General features: G+C 42.8%; 1 protein-coding gene across 3 annotated transcripts in view; it reads left to right on the top strand.

The window, feature by feature from the left end:
- Window positions 1-23,636, top strand: part of coro1cb (coronin, actin binding protein, 1Cb) — a 213,891-nt gene extending 190,255 nt beyond the window's left edge. For all 3 annotated transcript variants that reach the window (XM_073065829.1, XM_073065830.1, XM_073065831.1), the window contains exons 8-11: window positions 10,715-10,860; window positions 13,702-13,759; window positions 18,473-18,700; window positions 22,970-23,636. In XM_073065829.1, the coding sequence (XP_072921930.1) occupies window positions 10,715-10,860; window positions 13,702-13,759; window positions 18,473-18,700; window positions 22,970-23,089 (552 nt within the window). In that variant the 3' untranslated portion in view covers window positions 23,090-23,636. The remainder of the gene's footprint in view (window positions 1-10,714; window positions 10,861-13,701; window positions 13,760-18,472; window positions 18,701-22,969) is intronic.
- Window positions 23,637-24,907: the final 1,271 nt, after the last annotated feature.

Genomic DNA, 24,907 nt, shown 5'->3' with positions numbered 1-24,907 from the left:
TTTTGATGTGTAATACCACTAAAGTCCAGCTGGTGACACTGTTGAACTGTTTTGTCAATGGCTGGCATTAGGTTTGTGCAAGTGCATGCTTTGACATATTGGTCTGCACGCTTGATTGAGGCTGTCAAAATGCATGGGTTAACTAGAAAATGGATACTTGAGTTAAGATTTCTGTGAATTGCACTTAAAATAGACAGTGATCTGGTGTGAATCATACTTTATTTTAGACAAAGGTGTGTTAGAGAGGGGGTTTGATATTGTAGAGATTAACTATACTTGCTATTCAAGTTACAAGTGCACACTGACCTTTTGCTCCTTGCCTATCAGTTCTGCATTTATAAACTTTACTGCATATTGATTAGGTTTCTGCAGAAATTTTTATCTGAGGCTAAATGCATTAGATTATCTAGCTTGATTGCTGCTCCTTTCACAGTTCATATGTGCTAGTTCACAAGTCAGCAACTATTTTAAAATAATGTAACTTGCGCTACTGTGATTCAGTAATTCTTTTAGGTCATTCGGCCCATCGAGTCTGGTCTGCCATTTCATCATGGCCAATTCATTTCCCTCTCAGCCTCAATCTCCCTTCATGCCATAACTAATCAAGAATCTATCAACCTATGCCTTAAATATACCAAATGACTTGGCCTCCACAGCCTCCTGTGACAACAAATACCACAGATTCTCCTCTCCCTAGCTAATGAAATTCCTCCTAATCGCCATTCTAAATGGTTGTCCCTCTATTCTGAGGCTGCGCCCTTTGGTCCTAGGCTTCAGTTAGGTTTCAGCGAGGTCCACCTTCATCCTTCTGAATTCCAGTGAGTACAGCCCAGAGCCATCAAACACTCCTCACATCCTGGAACCATTTTCATGAGCCTCCTTTGAACCCTCTCCAATGTCAGCGCATCCTTCTTTAAATAAGGGCCCAAAACTGTTCATGATACTCCAGGTGAGGACTGAGCAGTGCCTTATAAAGCTGCAACATTACACCCTTGCTTTTATATTCTGCTTCTTCTCGAAATGAATGCAAACATCGCATTTGCCTTCCTCTCCACTGACTCAACCTGCAAGTTAACCTTTAGGGAATCCTGCATAAGAACTTCCAAGTTCCTTTACACCTCAGATTTTGGAATTTTCTCTCCATTTAGAAAACAGTCTATGCTTTTATTTCTTTTACCAAAGTGCATAGCCATACACTTCCCAGCACTGTATTCCATCTGCCATGTCTTTGCCCATTCTCCAAATCTGTTTAAGTCTTTCTGTAGCCTCTGTGTTTCCTCACACTTACTTGCCCCTCCACCTACCTTCATATTGTCTGCAAACTTGGCCACAAATCCACCGATTCCAGTGGTGTCATCAGCAAACTTGAATATGGCATCGGAGAGGTGCAGAGTCATAAGTGTAAAGTGTGTAGAGCATGGTGTGCCTTTTGTGTGTATTAGGCTAAGCAATGCAGCAAATTTGTATTTTAAACTTTATTCATGGCATTTACTTTAGTATTTAATTATTTCTGTGCCTTCAATGTTTACGACAGCCTTTACATTCATTAGCAGCCTTGTACTGGAGGGGTATGGAGGGCTATGGTCCAGTGCAGGTCAATGGGAGTAGGAAGTTCAAATGGTTCAGCATGGACTGGATGGGCCAAAGGGCCTGTTTCTGTGCTGTAATTTTATATGATTTTACTGTGCCAATGCCGCTGAGAAACAGTAACCCAGCAATGTTATAAAAACACAAGGTTCTGCAGATGCTGGAAATCCTGAGCAACACATACGTAATGCTGGAGGAACTCAGCAAGTCAGGCAGCAACTTCAGAGGGGAATAAGTAGATGACATTTCAGACCAAGGGTCTTGACCTGAAACATCAGCTGTTTATTCCCCTCCATAGATGCTGTCTGACTTACTGAGTTCCTCTAGCATTTAGTGTGTATTGTCCAGCACTGTTTTCTCCTTCTTGGCAGATACAGTGTTTAAATCTTTGCTCTCACTTCCCAAACGAATCTATTCCTAGCGTTTTAACCTCTCCCTACTCGCCGATAAGAAATTTGTTTTAAAAAATCACCACTAGATTAAAAGATTTTATGGAAATTAACGATAACGGCGAGGTGTCAAATTCCACACTCTGTGAGACGTTAAAAGTTGTAATTCGTGGGTATATAATTTCATATGAATCCGCTGCTAAGAGGGAGAGAGAAGGGCGATTATTGGAGATTGAGAATACTCTTCCAACCCTTGAAGTGACATACCAGTCTTCGAAATCTTCTGAAGATTATAATAAAATAACGAAGCTTAAATGAGTACAATTGTACCTTGGGTAGTCAAATAAATGACCTCCTCTTAAAATTAAGACAAAAACATTTTGAAATAGGGGACAAGCCTGGGGGGCTCCTGGCACAGCAGCTTAGGGGCGCCCAGGCCCTAAGGTCAATTCATTGTATTAGATCGAGGGCGGGCACCCTGTTAACTAACCCCAAGAAGATAAATGACTGTCTTAAAAGAATTTTACAGTGAACTCTACACTTCTAAATGCAATGCCACTCAATCTGATTTGAATGATTCTCTTGTAACGCCAAAGCTTAGCGATGCTGCTAGGGAGGACCTAAATTCTGACTTCACATTGGAAGAAATAACTTCTGCCATTAAGTCATTTCCGTCCGGCAAGGCAGCTGGGCCAGATGGATTTGGCTGTGAATTTTATAAGAAATTTTGTGATATCCTTGCCCCACTTCTCAGAATGATATCTTGCTCTAAGAGAAATAAACTCTTGTCAAGAACATTGTACGAGCCTAATATTTCCCTCATTTTAAAGAAAGGTAAAGAGGAAACAGACCCAGCCAGTTATAGGCCCATTGCACTCCAGAATTTCGATAGAAAGGTAATTACTAAAATGCTGGCTAATTGAATATATAAGCATTTGTCATCTATCTTTCATCCTGATCAGACAGGATTTATCCCGGGTAGGTTCTCTTTTTCCAATGTCAGATGCCTCCTTAATACTATCTATGGTGATCATGGGAAAGCTAGTGGGGCAGCAATTTTATCCCTTGATGCACAGAGGGCTTTTGACCAGATTGAGTGGCCTTACATGTTGGAGTCACTGTACAGGTTTGGGTTCGGCGAGTCATTTATATCCTGGGTAAAACTGATATATGCCAGCCCAATGTGTTCTATTATAACCAATGGTGACAATTCAACTATGTTTCCCCTACACCGTTCAGTTCAGCAGGGTTGCCCTCTCTCACCCGCCCTTTTTACTGTCGCGGTAGAGCCCCTCGCCCTAAAAATAAGAAGTCACCCAAATATTCTGGGTTTGAAAGTGGGAGGTATTGAAACACTTATTAGTTTATATGCCGACAACGTGATGCTCACAAAACTCAGAAAAGTCAGTCCCCCTTTTAGATTTAATCACATCTTTTGGCAGACTATCAGGATATTCAATTAATTGGACAAAAAGTGACTTTGTGCCCCTCTCCAATGTTTACACGCAGGGTTTTTTGGAAAGAGTCCCATTCAAAGTAGTTAAAGATCACTTTACTTATCTTGGCTTGGCAATCCCCAAAGATCCTAAATTAATATTTAAATTAAACTTTGTGGAGTTTATCTCAAAACTTAAACAGAATATAGAAAGTTGGAAAACCCTACCCCTGTCCATGATTGGTCATATAAATTCAATTAACGTGATTTCCCTTACTAGGTTTCTCTATCTTTGTCAAAATCTCCCCATTTTTCTTACATCAGCCTTCTTTAAAGAATTGGACTCCATAATTTTGTCTTGTATCTGGAATTATAAGAATCACTGGATTTGGAAAATTCATTTACAAAAGCCCAAGTCTGAAGGAGGGTTGGGATTACCTGTATTTAGACACTGTTATTGGGCTGTCAATGCTAGGGTTTAATGTTTTGGCAACAGGGGGCTCCAGTGACTCTGTTGTAAATTCCTCCCTGTCAGCCATGCTGTTCTCTAAGCTAGAAAAGCCTGGGACTTCAAAAAGTTTGAGTTTTGTTTTGAAAAATTCTGTCAGAATTCTAAATTAGATTAGGGATGTTCTAAATTTACCAGAGACCTCTTTACAAACACCAGTCTATTTCAGTCACTCCTTTTTACCCTCATGGTCAGATAAAACCTATCATGCTTGGAGGGAGAAGGGTCTAGTTTCTATTGAAGACCTGTACATAGAGGGACGGTGTGCAACATTTAGTTTGCTGAAAGAGAAATTCGAGCTGCTTTATTCGCATTTTTTCATTACTTACAAATTAGATGTTACATTCAATCAAAGATTTGTAATTTTTGAAATTCTTCCAGGGAAGCATATATTTTTTGATATTTTAAAGAACCCTCCTGACTGCAAGCATCTCGTTTCTAAGTTTGTACGTTTGTTTGATGATTGCACTGTAGCGTCTACTGTGAAGATTAGAGACACCTGGAGAGAGGAGTTGGGCATTGAATTTTCTGAAGCTGCCTGGGACAAGAGTTTGTCAACGATACAGGCTTGCTCTGTTAACAGCAGACACCAACTGATCCAGTTTAAAGTTGTTCACTGTCTCCACTACTCTAAACTTAGATTGCACAGGATTTACCCTTCTGTCTCGCCAGTGTGTGATAGATGCCAAGGGACAGAGGCCACATTGTCACACACCTTTTGGTTTTGCCCATTACTGACTGGATTTTGGTCCAAAATATTCAACTGGTACTCAAAGGCCTATAAAAGATCTTTCCCCTTGGAAGCTGGTCTTGCCATCTTTGGCTGCTTGCAATCTACAATTTGTTTACCTACAGCCATACAACAGTCTCTGATGCTGGGGATGATTGTTGCCAAAAGACTTATCTTGAGAGAATGGAAATCACCCTCTCCCCCTTCCTGTCGGAGATGGATGGCTGATATGATCTTAGTCATACAGATGGAGAAACTTAGGTTCCTGAGAACCAATTCAATTAAAAGATTTTCGACTATCTGGGATCCGTTTCTTGCCTACCTGGACAAGACCGGGGATGGACGAACAATTTCCCCCCAGCCGATTTCTCACGCATCTCATTTGCAATTTAATGTTTAGTATTTTTGAGCACACTTTGTACAATAGGCATCCCTCTAATGTTCTTCTGTTTTTTGCTTATTTCATTTTTACATGTATTTGAGCTGGTATGTTCTTGTTGATTTCATTGTGTTTTTTTTTTTGAAAATTTTGAAAATAAAGTATCTTAAAAAAATAAGTTACTACTTTTGTACATAATTGGACTCTGATTCCAAAATTTTAAAAAGCCAGGATTACATTTTGTTTGGATGCACTGCCATGGTTTTTTTGTTCTTGATGAAAGGCTGGTTCCAAATGTAAACCTGTCAGGTTTCTTTCCAAACCTTGGGCATGGGTAGTATTATTTTAACCTGTTGCAGCACAGGCATGATTGACTTAGTGTTGTCATGGTGTGCAATCTCTGGTTTAAAAAAAAAATTGAAGAATAAGCTGTTCAACTGTTTCACATGTGCTGGTGCTTCCTCTGAACTGGGATTATCGATTCCAATCGTAGTTTACGGTTCTATCTTTTTTTTTACCTTCACATAATTGTACAGCACAGGACTTAGCTCAGATGTATGATTCTAGAAAAGATAATCCCTTCTCCTGCCAATTCTCATTTGCCTTATGGAATTTTCTGCAGCATATTTATCCCAACTCCATTAGATGAGAAAGTGAATCTATTGATTCACTCTCATCCAGGCCATTATAACAAAATTATCTTTCAAATCAGATTCCTCTGGTAGGCTCTTTGACCAATTGCTTCTCATTTTCCCTTATTAGAACCTTTCATAGTTTTAAATATTTCTTCTTTTTGTGTGAGTGAACTCTTTCGCGCGATGTCTAGATATGGATAACAAGAATTTAAAATGTTCAGCTAAATTTCTTTTGTGCTCTTTAGTTCTAAGGATTGCCACACTTAAAAAAAAAATAAACCTCCATTTGTCTTGCCGTTAGCATGTTTCTAATTTCCCCACCAGAGATCATGACTTTGTGACTGAGACATCTATATCAAAAATAGGAGTAGTTTTAATACAGTCTCCTCGGGATCCCACTGCATAGTCTAAATAAAAGCTGTTTGTCACCACTGTCTTAGATCATCTGTTAACCATGTGATCACTGGCTGTTTTACTCACAGAGGCTTAAGTTCTGCCAACCGAATCCTTTAAAAAAAAACCAAACAACATCAAAGAACTCCAGGCTGGGGGAACATAACTTCCTTTTAACAGATCTTCCCATTTTCAATTCATTAATTAAATTTAGCGATTGAGTTTACTGTCTGTTACACCACTGGCATTTAGAGCAGTAATGGTGGCCGTGTTCAGGGCTTCCTTCATCATGTCAGTAGCTTCATCTCGGTTTTCACTACTGTCAATCATGCAAGTCCTGGATGGAGACTGGGGAATACCATCTCTCACAAATGTAGAGGGATTCTTCTTTATTGTTTCCATAAAAACTTTATTTTACCAGTCAGGGGTTGTTAGCCTGGGACTGAACCCCTGAACCTGGAGGACCGGTGAATCACTTGGTCTGTCCTCTACCCTTTGACCTGTTTGGCATGGGTGACCCTACCAAGAGCCACAGCTTGAAGCCCAGACTCAAGCCAACACAGCTCTCCGGGTCATTAAGGCATGCAGGCCTCCAAACCGTGGCAAGCTTGTGGTCCTCTTGGAAGTAATTGATTAGATTTCCTATCAATTATTAAATTAAACAAAGGAATCAATTAATTGATTAAATAAGATTACCTAGCTGCAGTTTTCTTTCTCTTCTTTAATTCTGTACTGTTAGTCCATAAGTAAAATTGCCACTCCCAAGATGTGTGTATCTATTTTTTTTTTTTTGCAAATTTTACAATCAACTGAAATGTTATTCCATCCCTTAAATACTGGAGGATGTATTTCATCATATGTTATCCATTGAATTAGCAAATGTGCAACTAATGTCACTGTCACGTAGTTGGAGAGACTGTAGTTGTGTTGATGTGGATCAGCTCAGGTGCTGCTTATTTTGTGATGTTTGTGGTTATTCTGCACATACTGAAGTTACATGCTCAGGTTGAGAGTGCAGCGCCACAATTAGTTGTGGGCTATTTCCCGGCTATGTTCCTCATTCACTTGAACTTCTGTTTTCTATGTGATTATTCAAAATGTTTCTGAACAAAATTATTATTGTTTTAAACGGAAACCTTCCCCCCCCCCCTTTAAAAATCCCCCACAGTAGCTTTCTTTTGTAAAACTTCCTGTTCCTGTGGTTCAAGTGTACTGATATGGAGGAGAAGCAGCAGATAGGATTTGAGTTGGTTGCCCTGCGGATCGCAGGTAGAATCTGCAGAAGGGAATGGTGCAGGTAGAATCTGCAAAAGGGAATGGTGCAGGTAGAATCTGCAGAAGAGAATGGTGCAGGTAGAATCTGCAGAAGGGAATGGTGCAGGTAGAATCTGCAGAAGGGAATGGTGCAGGTAGAATCTGCAGAAGAGAATGGTGCAGGTAGAATCTGCAGAAGGGAATGGTGCAGGTAGAATCTGCAGAAGAGAATGGTGCAGGTAGAATCTGCAGAAGAGAATGGTGCAGGTAGAATCTGCAGAAGGGAATGGTGCAGGTAGAATCTGCAGAAGAGAATGGTGCAGGTAGAATCTGCAGAAGGGAATGGTGCAGGTAGAATCTGCAGAAGAGAATGGTGCAGGTAGAATCTGCAGAAGGGAATGGTGCAGGTAGAATCTGCAGAAGAGAATGGTGCAGGTAGAATCTGCAGAAGGGAATGGTGCAGGTAGAATCTGCAGAAGAGAATGGTGCAGGTAGAATCTGCAGAAGGGAATGGTGCAGGTAGAATCTGCAAAAGGGAATGGTGCAGGTAGAATCTGCAGAAGAGAATGGTGCAGGTAGAATCTGCAGAAGGGAATGGTGCAGGTAGAATCTGCAGAAGAGAATGGTGCAGGTAGAATCTGCAGAAGGGAATGGTGCAGGTAGAATCTGCAGAAGAGAATGGTGCAGGTAGAATCTGCAGAAGGGAATGGTGCAGGTAGAATCTGCAGAAGGGAATGGTGCAGGTAGAATCTGCAGAAGAGAATGGTGCAGGTAGAATCTGCAGAAGGGAATGGTGCAGGTAGAATCTGCAGAAGGAAATGGTGCAGGTAGAATCTGCAGAAGGGAATGGTGCAGGTAGAATCTGCAGAAGAGAATGGTGCAGGTAGAATCTGCAGAAGAGAATGGTGCAGGTAGAATCTGCAGAAGGGAATGGTGCAGGTAGAATCTGCAGAAGGGAATGGTGCAGGTAGAATCTGCAGAAGGGAATGGTGCAGGTAGAATCTGCAGAAGGGAATGGTGCAGGTAGAATCTGCAGAAGGGAATGGTGCAGGTAGAATCTGCAGAAGGGAATGGTGCAGGTAGAATCTGCAGAAGGGAATGGTGCAGGTAGAATCTGCAGAAGGGAATGGTGCAGGTAGAATCTGCAGAAGGGAATGGTGCAGGTAGAATCTGCAGAAGAGAATGGTGCAGGTAGAATCTGCAGAAGGAAATGGTGCAGGTAGAATCTGCAGAAGGGAATGGTGCAGGTAGAATCTGCAGAAGAGAATGGTGCAGGTAGAATCTGCAGAAGAGAATGGTGCAGGTAGAATCTGCAGAAGGGAATGGTGCAGGTAGAATCTGCAGAAGGGAATGGTGCAGGTAGAATCTGCAGAAGGGAATGGTGCAGGTAGAATCTGCAGAAGGGAATGGTGCAGGTAGAATCTGCAGAAGGGAATGGTGCAGGTAGAATCTGCAGAAGGAAATGGTGCAGGTAGAATCTGCAGAAGGGAATGGTGCAGGTAGAATCTGCAGAAGAGAATGGTGCAGGTAGAATCTGCAGAAGGGAATGGTGCAGGTAGAATCTGCAGAAGGGAATGGTGCAGGTAGAATCTGCAGAAGGGAATGGTGCAGGTAGAATCTGCAGAAGGGAATGGTGCAGGTAGAATCTGCAGAAGAGAATGGTGCAGGTAGAATCTGCAGAAGGGAATGGTGCAGGTAGAATCTGCAGAAGGGAATGGTGCAGGTAGAATCTGCAGAAGGGAATGGTGCAGGTAGAATCTGCAGAAGGGAATGGTGCAGGTAGAATCTGCAGAAGGGAATGGTGCAGGTAGAATCTGCAGAAGGGAATGGTGCAGGTAGAATCTGCAGAAGGGAATGGTGCAGGTAGAATCTGCAGAAGGGAATGGTGCAGGTAGAATCTGCAGAAGGGAATGGTGCAGGTAGAATCTGCAGAAGGGAATGGTGCAGGTAGAATCTGCAGAAGGGAATGGTGCAGGTAGAATCTGCAGAAGGGAATGGTGCAGGTAGAATCTGCAGAAGGGAATGGTGCAGGTAGAATCTGCAGAAGAGAATGGTGCAGGTAGAATCTGCAGAAGGGAATGGTGCAGGTAGAATCTGCAGAAGAGAATGGTGCAGGTAGAATCTGCAGAAGGGAATGGTGCAGGTAGAATCTGCAGAAGGGAATGGTGCAGGTGGAATCTGCAGAAGGGAATGGTGCAGGTAGAATCTGCAGAAGGGAATGGTGCAGGTAGAATCTGCAGAAGGGAATGGTGCAGGTAGAATCTGCAGAAGAGAATGGTGCAGGTAGAATCTGCAGAAGGGAATGGTGCAGGTAGAATCTGCAGAAGGGAATGGTGCAGGTAGAATCTGCAGAAGGGAATGGTGCAGGTAGAATCTGCAGAAGGGAATGGTGCAGGTAGAATCTGCAGAAGGGAATGGTGCAGGTAGAATCTGCAGAAGGGAATGGTGCAGGTAGAATCTGCAGAAGAGAATGGTGCAGGTAGAATCTGCAGAAGGGAATGGTGCAGGTAGAATCTGCAGAAGGGAATGGTGCAGGTAGAATCTGCAGAAGGGAATGGTGCAGGTAGAATCTGCAGAAGGGAATGGTGCAGGTAGAATCTGCAGAAGGGAATGGTGCAGGTAGAATCTGCAGAAGGGAATGGTGCAGGTAGAATCTGCAGAAGGGAGTGGTGCAGGTAGAATCTGCAGAAGGGAATGGTGCAGGTAGAATCTGCAGAAGGGAATGGTGCAGGTAGAATCTGCAGAAGGGAATGGTGCAGGTAGAATCTGCAGAAGAGAATGGTGCAGGTAGAATCTGCAGAAGGGAATGGTGCAGGTAGAATCTGCAGAAGGGAATGGTGCAGGTAGAAGATGTGGGGGTTTTCACGGAGAGCTAGAACCTCCATCATCTCAGTTAGAATAGAATAGTATAGAAGTTTATTGCCATTGCTCAAGACAATGAGATTGTGGTGCTACTCCAGTCTGAGCAAAACATATTTACAATGCATCTCCTTCATGATTGCATCAATATGTTGGGCCCAGGACAGATCTTCTGAAATGTTGACAGCCAGGAACTTGGAGCTGTGACTGCATGGATTCATTCTCATCTCACAAAGGCATTTAGGTTGTTAGTTTAATTGATTACTGTAAATAGTCCCCAGTGTAGGTGCTTGGTGGATAAACCAGAGTACAGTTGATAGGCATGTGAGAGAAAATTGGCGGAATGCTACCGATGAGCCAGCATTTTCTGAGTAAGAAGCAGATAAAATGTAAAAATTCTGAACGATGGCTGGCTTTAATTCTCCTCTGCCCACTCTTTCTGCTACTTACCCTGTACACTGTGATAAAGGCTTTGTGGGTTTTGATTTCTACTTTGAAAGAGTACACATGATGCACTGAATTCTTTAATGCATCCATCTTAACAGGGTGACTGCGGTATTCGCTACTTTGAGATCACCGACGAAGCTCCGTATGTCCATTATCTGAACACTTTCAGCACCAAGGAGCCACAGCGAGGGATGGGATTCATGCCAAAACGGGGCCTTGATGTTTCCAAATGTGAAATTTCCAGGTAACAGATGCAGTTCAGTAGGTCAAATGAACAGTGTTCTATTCAATGATGCTATTCCTCAGTGAGCTGTACCTCTAACAGGTGAAAAAGATTGTGGAATGCTTAGTTTCATTTCAGCCGTTATACCAGCATTGGGAATGTCTACTTTACATTGCTTGTGGGTCTAAAAGAAACCTACCGTAGATTTCGCACTACAGAGCGCACCTGATTAAAAGCCGCTGGCTCTAATTTTAGAAAGAAAATCAATTTTGTACTTGTACAGGCCGCACCGGATTTTAGGCCGCAGGTGTCCCACGTTGTAATATGAGATATTTACACAGAAAGATATTACACGTGAGGATTTTTTAACTTTTAATTAAATCCATATGGTAACATAAACAAATACATATTGCAAATGCTTTTTTTCGAACCGTGCCTGTAACATGGCTACTTTTAAATATACATACGTATCGGTAACACACAAATTACGTTGCGTATACATTCCAATATCTCCTAACGACTGGTAAAAAAAATATATACTGCAGCCTACCAGGAAAAGTTATTGATCGCCTTTAACTTAAAAGCAGCGTTTCGCGCTCGCCTAATGCCCCCACCTTCCCGTTTATCGCAAACCGGTATTTCCCACAAGACGCGCCGAAACCGGATGTGACGTCATAGTATCCCGGGATGTAGTACTTCTAACTTTAACTAGAAAATACTAACAAATGAATTACTAAGCGAAAATATTATAAACTAAATAACTGCCATAAAGGCAGCACAATGCTTTTCTTCGAGTGTTTTCCATGTTGATGAGGGTGAGTACAAATGACTGATTTACAATAATTTAATTGTGAAAGTGCGCTTGATTTATCGTACAATTTCATTGGACCTCTGTGAACTACTCATCAATTTTATTGGTCTACTGTTACGAGGCAAAATGTTTTTGGCGGCATGAAAAAAAATCATGCATTAGCCGCACCGTAGTAAAGGCCGCAGTGTTCAAAGCTGTTCAAAATGTGGGAAAAAAGTAGCGGCTTATAATCCGACATCTACGGTAGTTAAACTGAATCATTTGCATTTTAGTTTGCTAAGGCTTTATCTAGAGTAGGAGTTCCCACCTGGGTCCATTCGACCCCTCAGTTAATGGTAGGGGTCCATGCCATATACAAGTTCGGAACCCCTGGTCAAGAGTACCACAGTATAATCTGAAAAGCTTTTAAAAGAAGAATTTGTTTTCTTTTGTTTCGCTATTATAGACAGATGCTATGTTAACGCTCCATATGGAGTAATCTATGTTTAGTCATGGTTTTGGATTTATGAATTGAACATTGTTTTTAATGCAAATTTGTTTTCTTAATTGTTTTAAAACATTACCCTGGTCTGGTCGCCTCACTACAGGAAGGACCTGAAAATGAAAGAAAGGGTGCAGAGGAGATGTACAAGGATGTTGCCTGGATTGGGGAGCATGCCTTATGAGAATAGGTTGAGTGAACTCGGCCTTTTCTCCTTGGATGAGAGGTGACCTGATAGAGGTGTACAAGATAATGAGAGGCATTGATCGTGTGGATAGTCAGAGGCTTTTCCCCAGAGCTGAAATGGCTAGCACGAGAGGGCACGGTTTTAAGGTGCTTGGAAGTAGGTACAGAGGAGATGTCAGGGGTAAGTTTTTTATGCAGAGTGGTGAGTGCGTGGAATGGGCTGCCTGCCGGTAGTGGTGGTGGTGGAAACAGAAATGATAGAGTCTTTTAAGAGACTCCTGGATAGGTACATGGAGCTTAGAAAAATAGTGGGCTATGGGTAAAGCCTAAGTAGTTCTAAGGTAAGGATATGTTCGGCACAGCTTTGTGGGTCGAAGGGCCTGTATTGTGCTGTAAGTTTTCTATGTTTCTGTTGTGGATTATAAACAGAGTGCTGGTGCTTCCCAGCTGCAGGGACACAGGTTCAATTCTGACCTCTGTTGCAAAGTTTGTACATTCTCTTTGTGAACTTTATTGATTTGCTGCTGGTGCTCTGATTTCACTTCCAGTTCCCAAAGCTGGATTGGAAATTAATCGAACTGTTCCAGAGTGTATTGCATAAAGGATCCAATGCGAGGGCATGCATGCAGTGCAGGGAAATGGGGAATAGGGCCAAGGGCATTTCTTCCTGGATGAACCTAATGGGCTGCACCTTTCATGTTGTTATAAGTAGAAGATGGTTACAGGGCAGGTTTTGAATTTTATAATTTGATATGTGTATGGGTGGCGGGGTGGAGATGCATCTCTGCCAAAGGAGGTGTAAGGTGCTCTTTCCCTTCGCTAGCCTGCAAGTCACCCTTGGGCAAGGTGTAGCACCTGCTCAGCCCTCCGATCAGGGTCATGTGTACCCAGGATCATTATACAAGGTTAAATTTACAGTTCCTTTTCAACATCAGTTCAACAGCTGAAGTGTCTTACTTGCTGCACACTGTAATTGCGTAGATTTGCCGTGATTAGCGATTTTCCTCTTTACTGGAAAAGTATGTGACAAGTTACTATAGTATTTTGAACTTGGTCTGAAATCAGTTTTGAATCTGCACGCTCTATATGTAACAATATGTTTCTCTTCTCTGTTCAGAGACTTGAAATCTCTGTTCCTGGATTTGAACTGTTAGATCTCAAAATTTTAAAGATTTTTTTAAACTTCCAGTTTCAACCCATAATCTTCATATTCCTACATCTCCACATCTTTTGCAATGTTAAAAGCATCATTCGTGCATAATTTCACTAAATGTAACCCTCTTTTCCCAGTATAATCACCAGGATTTAGACATGAATGGCACCTTTTAATGAGTCCTGTATCTGTATCAGCTGCAGCATGCAATACACTATTTTCTGCTTGCAGGTTTTATAAACTTCATGAAAGGAAGTGTGAACCAATCATCATGACTGTGCCAAGGAAGGTGAGTAACACTTTCAGTGTCCATGCTTCTGCATTTTGAGGCAGAAGTGTAGAACCATTAGCAACTAATGTTAATTTCAGTAGCAACCGAACAACCTGAAGCCCTTGTAGAAACAAAATCCGATCCGAAGGCTGCTGGGTTGTGCAGAAAATGGAGTAGGTCTGGCAGCTTGACTGGTGACCATTAACTGTGACAGATGTGTACGTTATTGAAACCTGTAACCCTGGGCCTCAGAGCATCCCTCATTCAACCATTACTGACAAGCCAAGGGATCATCTCTGTCTGGTTCAATGAGCAGAGAAATGAGCATGCTGGAAACAGCACCAGTCATATCAAAAAAAAAGATTGAGGGGATTAATCTGAGTGACATGCGATACAATGCAACTTGCTGCTGAATCACGTGCGGTAGACTGAGCTAAGTATTCCAATCACAAGTTGAGAATGATGATGGGCACTTAAACAACTAATGGAAGGAGACCCCCATATCCCCATCCTCGAGGGCAGGGCTGCTAAAGACCTGTCTGCAATGAATTTCTCCATTTGCTGAGCTTTCTGAGATCCCTGTCATCGAAAAGGATGGTCTCCAGCATAACCTCTGTTCCACGTGGTATTAAGGAACCACAGGGATCACTGGATGCACCAAAGACTATGGAACGTCACAGCTGTTACACTAAGACCTGCCCTCCAGACTAGGGTGTGGCTCTGGCAGAGCTGTTTCAGTATAGTTGAAGTATGTCCTAGGCAGGGGGTGGGGGGTGGAGATGGGTCTCTACCACAGGGGGTGTAAGACACTCCTTCCCTCAACTAGCCTGCAGGTCACCCTTGGGCAAGGTGTAGAACCTGCTTCCCCCCCCCCCCCCCACCCCTCCGATCAGCTGGTGCATTTCATAAGTCCCGGTTATTGGGTCACCAGCCTTGTAAAGACACTGCCCAGAAGAAAGACAATAGCAAACCACTTCCCACATCGTATGATGTGGCACATAAGGAATGAAGAGGTATATCTTATTCCCAAAGACAAGACAAATTTGGGCAGTGTTGTAACATAGCAGTTAGCATATTGCTATTACAGAGCTAGCGAGCCAGGTTCAATTCTTGCCGCTGTCTATAGGGAGTTTGTACATTCACTCTGTGCCTGCACGGGTTTCCGCCTCGTGCTTCTGTTTCTGTACGACTATAAGATATAGAGGCAGAAATAGGCCATTCGGCCCATCAAGTTCACTCCAGCATTCAGTTATGGGCTGATCCAATTCTTCGAGTCACTCCTACTCCCCTGCCTTCTCCCCATACTCTTTGATGCCCTGGCTAATCAATAACCTATCTATCTCTGCCTTAAATACACCCAATGACTTGGCCACCACAGCAACAAATTCCACAGATTTACCACCCTCTGACTAAAGTAATTTATCTGCATCTCTGTTCTAAATGGACATCTTTCAGTGCTGAAGTTGTGCCCTCTTGTCCTAGACTTCCCTACCATGGGGAATAACTTTGCCATATCTAATCTTTTCAGGCCTTTTAAAATCAGAAATGCTTTTATGAAATCTCCCCTCATTCTCCTGAGCTGCAGGGAATACAACCCAAGTGCTGCTAGACGTTCCTCATATGGTAGTCCTTTCATTCCTAGAATCACTCTCATGAATCTTCTCTGAACCCTCTCCAATGCCAATATATCCGTTCTAAAATAAGGAGTCCAAAACTGCACACAATACTCCAAGTGTGGTCTCACGAAGGCCTTATAGAGCCTCAACATCACATCCCTACTCTTACATACTATACCTCTAGAAATGAGTGGCAACATTGTATTCGCTTTCTTCACCACCAACTCAACCTGGAGGTTAATCTGTAGGGTATTTTGCACAAGGACTCCCAAGTCCCTTTGCATCTCTGCATTTTGAATTCTCTCCTCATCTAAATAATAGTCTGCCTGTTAATTTCTCCCACCAAAGTGCATGACCGTACACTTTCCAACGTTGTATTTCATTTGCCACTTCTTTGCCCATTCCGCTAGACTATCTAAGTCTCTCTGCAGCCTCTCTTTTTCCATAACACTACCTGCTCCTCCACCTATCTTTGTATCATTGGCAAATTTATCCACAAATCCATTAATCCCATTGTCCAAATCATTGATATACATCATAAAAAGCAGCAGTCCCAACACCGACTGTCTCAATGTGGAAGCTAATCCATGCTTCCACATAGTAAGATGTAGACAGCATTTAGAAATGGGCTGATAAAGTAGTAAGTATGGGTGCCAGCCAATGACTAATTCCAACAAGAGAGAATTTGACCAGCTCTGGGCATTGTGTGGCTTTGCCATTGCCAAGTTCCTCATTGATATTCTGATCAGAAGCCTAATTGAACCTATTACATAAAGAGCATTTCAGATAGACAGTCCTGCCGAAGGGTTTCGCCCCAAATTGTCAACTGTACTTTTTTCCATAGGGGGGTGTTAAACATGACAGGAATACAGCAATACTCGAAGCAGGTTCTTTATGTCCAGTGTTCGCGGCTCTCAGCACTTAGCTGCTGTCCCACGCTGCTCACGTTTTTCTAATGAAAAAAAACTCAGCGGGTTCGTCTTTAAATGCAGGATGCTTGGACTCGGGGTACCTAAGCAGTTTTGAAGGCTTCATTGCCTCATTAGACAGCCTCCCGGCCTGAACTCCAGCCTCTGCCGTCTGCCGCCAGACGCCCTGGCCAGGTGCAGCTGGTCGTGGGTGGGGTGAGAGGACAAAGTCAGGGCTGGAGGTCCCCGTATCAGGGCTGTGGCGGTCGCAGTCCGGAGGGAGCGACCGACCGAGCGAGGAGTGCGACAGGGCCTACCTGCCCCTCCTGTAGGATCTATCGGCCGACAAAAGTTTGTTTTAGTAGATCGCAGCGTGGTAGCTGCTCTGCTACTTATGAAACCCTGAGCCCAAATTAGCTCGTCTGCGAATATTTTAGCACCGGGTTCCCCACAAACATTCAGTGTGGTAAACAGGTTCAGAGGCGGCGCCCATCTGTCTGCGCTCCGGGCCAGCAGCATCGGCACTTCCCGCCGGCTGCACGAGCCGAATACTAGCGCGCAGGTATCACTGCGTTCAAGGTCAACAGTGAACGTGACAGAATGAGGGAAGGTGCAGCTGACTCATATTGTTTCCTCACGGCCCGGTGGTTGGGGACCACTGAAGTACACTGTGTAGTGTGTGGGAGCTATGCACATGCGCACTGGGCAGAAAGAACGGAACTAAAACCCCGCAACCCGGAAACAATCTCTCAACAGTATTTATGCATTTATTTTTCATTTTTTTCCGGGATCTACTGGGAAAGTCTCAAAGATCGACCAGTCAATCGTGATCGACAGGTTGGTGACCACTACTTTAGCAGAATAAACACAAGAGATTCTGTAGGTGCTGGAAATCCAAAGCAACACACACACACACACACACACACACACACACACAAAATGCTGGAGGAGCTCAGCAGGTCAGGCAGCATCTATGGAACTGAATAAACAGTTGATGTTTTGGGCCGAGGCCCTTCATCAGGACTGGAATAATAGACAATAGGTGCAGAAGTAGACCATTCGGCCCTTCGAGCCTGCAACACCATTCTGAGATCATGGCTGATCAACTACTATCAATACCCGGTTCCTTCCTTGTCCCCATATCCCTTGATTTCCCTATCCATAAGATACCTATCTAGCTCCTATCTAATATTATTATACCATAAGTAGCTTATTATACCATAAGATACCTATCTAATATTAACATTCTGGTAATATACTAATATCACATGGCAGTAAGGTCCGGCCTTGTCTGCAGTGCCAAGATTCCAAAAGTGAATCTTGAGTTTGTGGATCAAGAGAGCCATTTCCCTTACTGCCTCTGTTCTTGTGCTCTGGGAGTTGCCCTCAATTCGGTGTCTTTTTTTGAAAAGTAAAATTGCATGTAGCTGAGTTGTGCCATTCGGTCGTTCTATTGACTTCCTGTGGTGTATTACTTCCTATTTTATATTGGATTATTGTTACACATTGTGGTTATTGAGATTCTACACCTTCATGATTTACTTTAAGAATAACCATCTCCTATATCAGAGTAGAATAGGAGCTCGATGCTTATCATATCTCACATTTAATATTTACGTAGCAGCAACTCAAATAAACTCACTGTAGGGGCCATGTATCTATTTTCTGTCTTATTTTGTACAATGTATTTGTATTATGGGTTACAGTACTTTGTCATGTGGGTTGGGTATGGTAGAAGTAAATTAGTATAGGCACGTATGCACCCTTTGTCTTAGTTCGGTTAGAGGTAGACTGAACAGGGTTTGGATATTTTTCGTTGACTGCTAACTTTGCTTATTCCGCTATGTCACTTATTTCACTTCTTCTGATGACACTAATTTTGATGGCTCGTCTATGCTGGTTTTATAATAAAGGATCAAAACTACTTTTCTGGACTTGGAAGCACATCATGCAGTGTTGAATCTCTCTCAGTCTCTTGGTGGGTTTGGTTTGTTTTACAAGTAGCTGCTACACTCACCACCTCCACCTGGCCAATGGTATTCAACAAGTCCTGGCAATACCAACAATACTAGTAACCAGAGAATTAATTTAAAAATACATATCATGGCACTAACATTTTGTTCATCTAGCATTTTGTTTTCAACAAATGGATACTTTTTTTTGCTTTGCTTTCTTCCAAATTAACTTATCTTTCATAATTTATCCAGTCGGACCTTTACCAGGACGATTTGTATCCGGATACAGCTGGACCAGAACCAGCAATGGAAGCGGACGAATGGTTTGAAGGGAAAAACAAAGACCCCATTCTCATCTCTCTGAAGGATGGCTATGTCCCTGTCAAAAACCGAGAGTTTAAACCTCAAAGAACCGTTTTAGACAGACCAAAGAAAAACGAAACTGGCAATACTGCCCTGAAGGGAATTTCTCCCAATGCAGTAAGTATATCATCAACCCTTCAGTATTTTCTGTTCCCATTTCTTCCAAGCCCCAAATGCAGATCCTTTAAATCTGGTCCTTGCATTGTATTGAAATATATAGTAGTTTTGTTTTCTAATCCATAGCAAAAGTATCACCAGAAATGCGAAATTTTGTCCATTCATCCTTCCTTCAACTGTGGCTGGGCTTGTACAGTGTAACTCCAATTCGTCTGCTTTTCTCAAAGTTCTTTTGGTTCATGCTTCATGGCCCCTTCACCTTCTGGCTTTGTTGGTGAAAATTTAGTCATTTATGCACTAGAAACATTTATGGGACTCTTAGACTGGCTTATGGAGGACTATGGGGGGGGGGGTTAGATAGCTCTTGGTGCAGGTTAAACAGTTGGCACAGCATTGCAGGCCTAGGGGCCTGCATTGTGCTGTAATATTCTTCCTGTTTTTCCAAGTGCACTGGAGGCAATAAAGGTGGACTTGGAGAATTGTGTATGTGTGGGTGAGAGGGAGGGATGGGGCTTGTTTTGCTGCTGTTGCTTTGTGGTTTGCTGTGTTTTGTGTTGTTCTGCCGACCATTGTAGGCACGCTGTGTTGGCACCAGAGCGCATGGTGGCACATGCGGTTTGCCCTCGGTGCGAGTTAACACAGATGACACAACTCACTGTATTTTTTTTAATGTACTCGTGATAAGTAAACTTGAATCTTGATCTTGAATCTTTATTCTCCCGTAGAGCACAGGGCCTTTATCTCATTGGGTTGCTTCCTGGCAATTGGAAAGAACTGAAGGTTCCCATTTTGAGAGAGAAAGGATGAGTTGAAAGCAAATTTTTTCTCAAAATGGACTCTTGGCTTAATAGTGGCGAGAAGTAGGAAAATTACAGCAGACTGTAATTCAGCATAGTATGAGTCTCAGCTAGAGTGCTGTCTGTTCTGGGCATTAAACATAGTTTAAAATCTGGAACTCAAAACTACAGATGTACTTTCATTCTGGGTCCTCTTCGAGCTGTATATTTGAAATGAATGCTCCCAGTTCAAACAATGCCTCGTTTCACTTCAGTGTGCAGACAGTTCTCTTAAAACTACACGTTTCTCTTCTGAGAATCTATTGCCCTGCTTCACTGGTGGCCAGTTTCAGGAAGATCCAGTAGTGCTTGGTCCCATTAACAGTTACACATCCCTGCCTTCAGTACAGCTTTGCTTCATCTTTAAAGTTGCTGCCTTCTTAATCTGTGATTGGTTGGTTGTCCATACAATGACGATTAGATTTGTGCAGTTTTGTTGTAGGTGGCCGCTGAGTCCGTGTTGTGAGCGACATAGAGATATTCACAATAAGGAGATGAGAACTCTGCTGGATCTGGCAGTGGAGCCACTGCTATTGCTTTCCTTCCTTGTCGGGCAGAGATTAGTAGTACTGATCCGCATTTCAATCTGTATGACATTCCAAAATAATGTTCACTCAGCTGCTCCAAAAGTGTTCATTTCTTTGGGCAGTGAATATGGATGGGTAAATTTGGCAGCAGATTTGAAAGACCGGATCCACAGAAATTCAACAATTTGCTTAGTGTTTAATTTGTTAATGCAGATAGATCTTATCAAGGAAGAAGTATCTTGTTTTGCAGTCAAAGCCACATTGCAATCGTCAAGAGTCAGTTTGAAAACGTTGACCCAGAAACCATTAAATGCCTTGCGCTTGTGAGGCAGGCAGCTGATGCAGATTCAATTACACAGGGTGCAACTAAGTCAAATTTTGACCAATTAAGGAAAACAAAGTAATAAAAACAAGTGAATCCTGCACATGGCACTAGTAGAAATATAGAATAGAACTTTGTTGTCATCGCACAAGGCATCAAGGTTACAATGCCACTGCAGTCTGTGCAAAAGTGATATTTACAATACCTGCGGTATGACTTAATTTTTAAAAATTCCCATACTTACATGCGACAAGTGACTTCGATGGTCAAAGGCTGTTGGCAAGCAGGGATGTAGCATTATTCAGCTGCACAACAGCCCTCAGGAAGAAGCTATTTTTCAGTCTTACTGTCTTGGCTAAGATGTGTCTGTATCTCCTACCAGATGGCAGGAGATTGAACAGACGGTGTCTGGGATGGGATGAGTCCTTAATAATGTTACGAGTTTGCCGTAGGCATCGAGAGTTGTGGATTGTCTCCAGGTCCAGTAGTTGAATCTCAGTGATGTGTTGAGGCACTCTGATTACCTGTTGGAGTGCTTTGTGATCTGTCTTGCTGCAGCTAGAGTACCACAGTCATTCCGTATGTCAATATATTCTCTTTCACATGTTACGTACCCCATAACTGGGTCACTTACCAGCAAAGATAGAGAGGTCCGTTGAAGTCTGATGGTACTATTTTTAACAGTATTTATTGATAGAAATACACAAAAATAATATCAATGCAAACACACAGATAATATACATCGTCAATACTAAATCTAAAAGCGCGGGTATAATAATAATCAATAAGAAATAAGCTGTATCGTTGTCTAGGGGATAATGAATTGTCCGATGGAAATATATAGTTTGTTCAGTTCATACAGGCTGCCGCCGTTGGGGACCCTGTGTGGCAATTGTTGGAGAGAGAGAGACGGGTTAAAACTTGCCCATTCTGTTTATGATGTCAATCCTTCGAGAGTCATTGAGAGTTGAGTTCCCCGTTGTTAGCTAAAAACCGTTTTTCCGTGGCAAAGGTCACCGATTCCGGGCAAATGGAAGCGGACGCATGTGGCCTTCCACCGGCTTTCGCTATTACGGGATCGCTAGCGTTTCTTCTGGTGCGTCTGAGGGGCTGTTCCCACAGACCCTCTTTTTATCGTGACTCACAGGGTCTCGGGTATCAATCAGGTTGGGGATGATGCAATCTCTCTACCAACCTCCTCCTTGGTTCATTGCCTGGGGCTTTGATTGCATCGTACAGGATGCAATACACAAGTCCGTCTCCAAGAGACAATAGCCGGTATCAATGGGTCCGCCTTTCGGAGGCCAGGACACATTCTAACCCTTTTGTGGATTCTGCATGTCTTTCTCTCATTTCCTGTGTCTCCTGAATTGACTCAATAGTGATCTTGCGATTCTCACAAAGGAGGGGGCTACCCCTGCACCCTTCGGCCCCTCAGAGCTGTGGTACATTCATAATACACACATCAATAATGGTGGTCAACAATTTTTGAGGCAGATTAGCTCTCAAACCCCTTTGGTAGTACAATCCAGAAGACATGAAAGGCAGAAGAACTTAAAAATTATTTAAAGACCCGTGCATCAACCAATTTGCTCTGGTAAATTTGCAGATATGGGATAAACTTCAAGGTGATATGATTAGATGTGGGTTGAGTTCTCATTGTTAGCCAGGGTCCAATGGAATTGCACCCACAGCTCTTCACTCTGCCATGAGACCTTTTATATCCAGCTGAGTGTCACGCAATCACCCTACATTGTGAAAATAAATACTACCTAACGATAAACTACACCCAGTATAGGTCTCTGGGGAATATTACATCCCTCCACTGCCACCCCCCCCCCCCCCCACTAGTCAAAACAATTTCTTGCCCTATTCAGTTAACTAAAACATTTCATCAATGTGTACACCCTCAGTGTCTTCCACAAGTCCTTTAGAGGCCATTATTTTCTCCTTTGCCAGTTGGCTAATACCACCCATACATTATATTTTGTTTGCATTAGCCACTGGGTTTGTGTCCTGCAACATTGGGATCACAGTTCTCATTAGTTTTAGCAGTTTTTGAACCCGAGTTTGCTGACAAGTGTTGGCAATTCTGTTATAAATGTCCTGCATTTCCCCCCGTTGCTGGGGAAACCGCCAGGTGAACCTGCCTCACATTTGGCCCTGCACTTGGAGCAATGAGCCTATTTGTTTGAATGGAGAGGGGTGGCTTTGACTTACGAAGGGTAAGTAAAGATCTTCTTTAGGGGTAAGCTCTTGTGTCTCACCAATAGTAGCAATGTTTGGTACAAGGTACTTGCCAAAGCTTTGAGCTTTGATACTCTATACAAGATACCTTTCAAATTCCATTTTTGCACTTCATTCCTGTACTAATTTTAATTTTACTACCTATTTCCAGTACTGCATTACCTGGTTCTTCGTTGAAATATGCAGCAGTTTGTTAACAATGGCTCACGTGTTCACTTATGTTGCTACTTTCCTAGAAGGCATGTGGTTGTTGAGAAACTCTATCTTTTTTGCTCATTGAGCTGATTCCAACAGTGTGCAAGATGGATGAAACGTGTTCCTCTTCTGTTTTTTTTAGAATTCCGAATCCAAGTTGGAAGAGTTGGTGCAGGAGATTAAAACTCTGAAGGCCACTGTAGCCAGCCAAGATGAACGCATTGCCAACCTTGAGAATCAGATGGCCAAGATAGCTGTTTGAAGCCTGTATTATGCTTAATTATGGGGGTACAATTGTCTGGTGTGTATTATCAGATTCTCCAAAACCAAACTCTAACCCTCGTTCCCCTGCCATTGGTCGAAGCACCTTCAGCTTTTCAGTATCAAATTACCTTTTTTCTTTTTTTCCTTTCTCAGTGGACTAACTTTGGTTAAAATTTGAAAAACAATACACCTTTTTTTTTTAAATAGAATTTATTTTCTGGATTTTTAATGCCAAGAGGAAACTATTCTTCTCTACATTCTCCACATCAAAAAGAGTATTAATTTTTTTTATTCCTAACTCGAGTCCTATGCATATTATCAAAGGTGTGCTTTACTCTAATACTAGAGTGATTTCCAGGTTAAATGGGCTTGTCTGTCTCCTATCTGTCAGGTACCTGTTTTTAAGTGACTACACATTCCATGTACAAGTGTACAGCACCATTGAAGAACGCTTAATGGGTTCAGCTCTTATAGAGCAAAAGAAATGGTGATCTGTCATTAAATATACTTGCAGTTACAAAGATAAAACGTTGTTTATAAAATTACTCTGGTGTTTTGTGTTTTTTTTATTCCAGCTTTTTAGCAATATGAATCAAGGGGCTCTCTTTCAGAAATATTTACTGCCTGTTACGCCACTAGTGATTAGGGCAGCAATGAAAGTCCTCCATTTCTGGTGGTGTTCAGGGCTTCTTTTATCATGTTAGTAGCTTCCTCTCAGTTTTCACTTCTGTCAGTCATGCAAGGCCTGGCTGGAGACTCAGGAATACTGTTGCACTCAGGTATAGAAGGATTCTTCGTTGCTGCTTCCATAACAATTTTGTTTCACCAGTGAACACTTGAACCTGAAAGACAGGTGGACTGCTCTTAGTCTGGTCTTTACCCTTTGACCTGTTGGGCTTGGGTGACCCTACCAAGAACCAAAGCGTAAAGCCCTGACTCCAGCCAACATAGCTCTCTGGGTCATTGAGGCATGCAAGCCTCCAAACCATGACAAGGTTGTGGTCATCTTGGAGATCTTTAGGAAATGCTCCAATTAAAAAAAAACCTCGGTAGATGCTGAAAGGACTTGTGTGTGAACAGAGCAGGCGAGTGGACGTCAGCGAGTTAGACCAGCGGGAAGGATTTAAAAGGAGAGCATTTTTTCTTCAGCGGTTTGACAGAGGCAGAGTTGCGCAGTTGCGTGGACATCAGTGAGTTAGACCGGCAGACAGAATCTTAAAAGAAGACAGCTTTATAGAGCAGGCTTTGGAGTAGAGGGAATCAGAGTAGGAGGGCTTTGGTGATAACAGGTCGAGGCGAGGTAAGTTACTTGTGAAGAATAGAAAGTATGTCTGTGAGGCCAGTGTTCTGTACTGGGTGTCGGATGTGGGATACCTGTAGACTCCCAGCCTCCCGGACGGCCACATCTGCACCAGGTTCGTTGAGCTGCAGCTCCTTAAGAACCGGATTAGGGAATTGGAGATGCAGCTCGATGACCTTCATCTGGTCAGGGAGAATGAGGAGGTGTAGATAGGAGATATAGGCAGGTAGTGACACCGGGGCCTCGGGAGACAGGTAAGTGGGTAACAGAAGAGGGAAGGGCAGGAGTCAGGTACTAGATAGTACCCTTGTGGCTGTTCCCCTTGACAAAAAGTACTCCTGTTTGAGTACTGTTGGGGGGAGGGGTGTGGTGGACAACCTACCTGGGGGAAGCAACAGTGGCTGCACCTCTGGCACAGAATCTGGCCCTGTGGCTCAGAAGGGTAGGGAAAGGAAGAGGAAGGCAGTAGTGATAGGGGACTCTATAGTTAGGGGGTCAGACAGGCAATTCTGTGGA

This window comes from Hemitrygon akajei, chromosome 14, assembly GCF_048418815.1.
Source record: "Hemitrygon akajei chromosome 14, sHemAka1.3, whole genome shotgun sequence".
NCBI classification, from domain to species: domain Eukaryota; kingdom Metazoa; phylum Chordata; class Chondrichthyes; order Myliobatiformes; family Dasyatidae; genus Hemitrygon; species Hemitrygon akajei.
The sequence above is the reverse complement of the archived record's forward strand: the minus strand, read 5'-3'. Positions and strand labels throughout refer to the sequence as shown.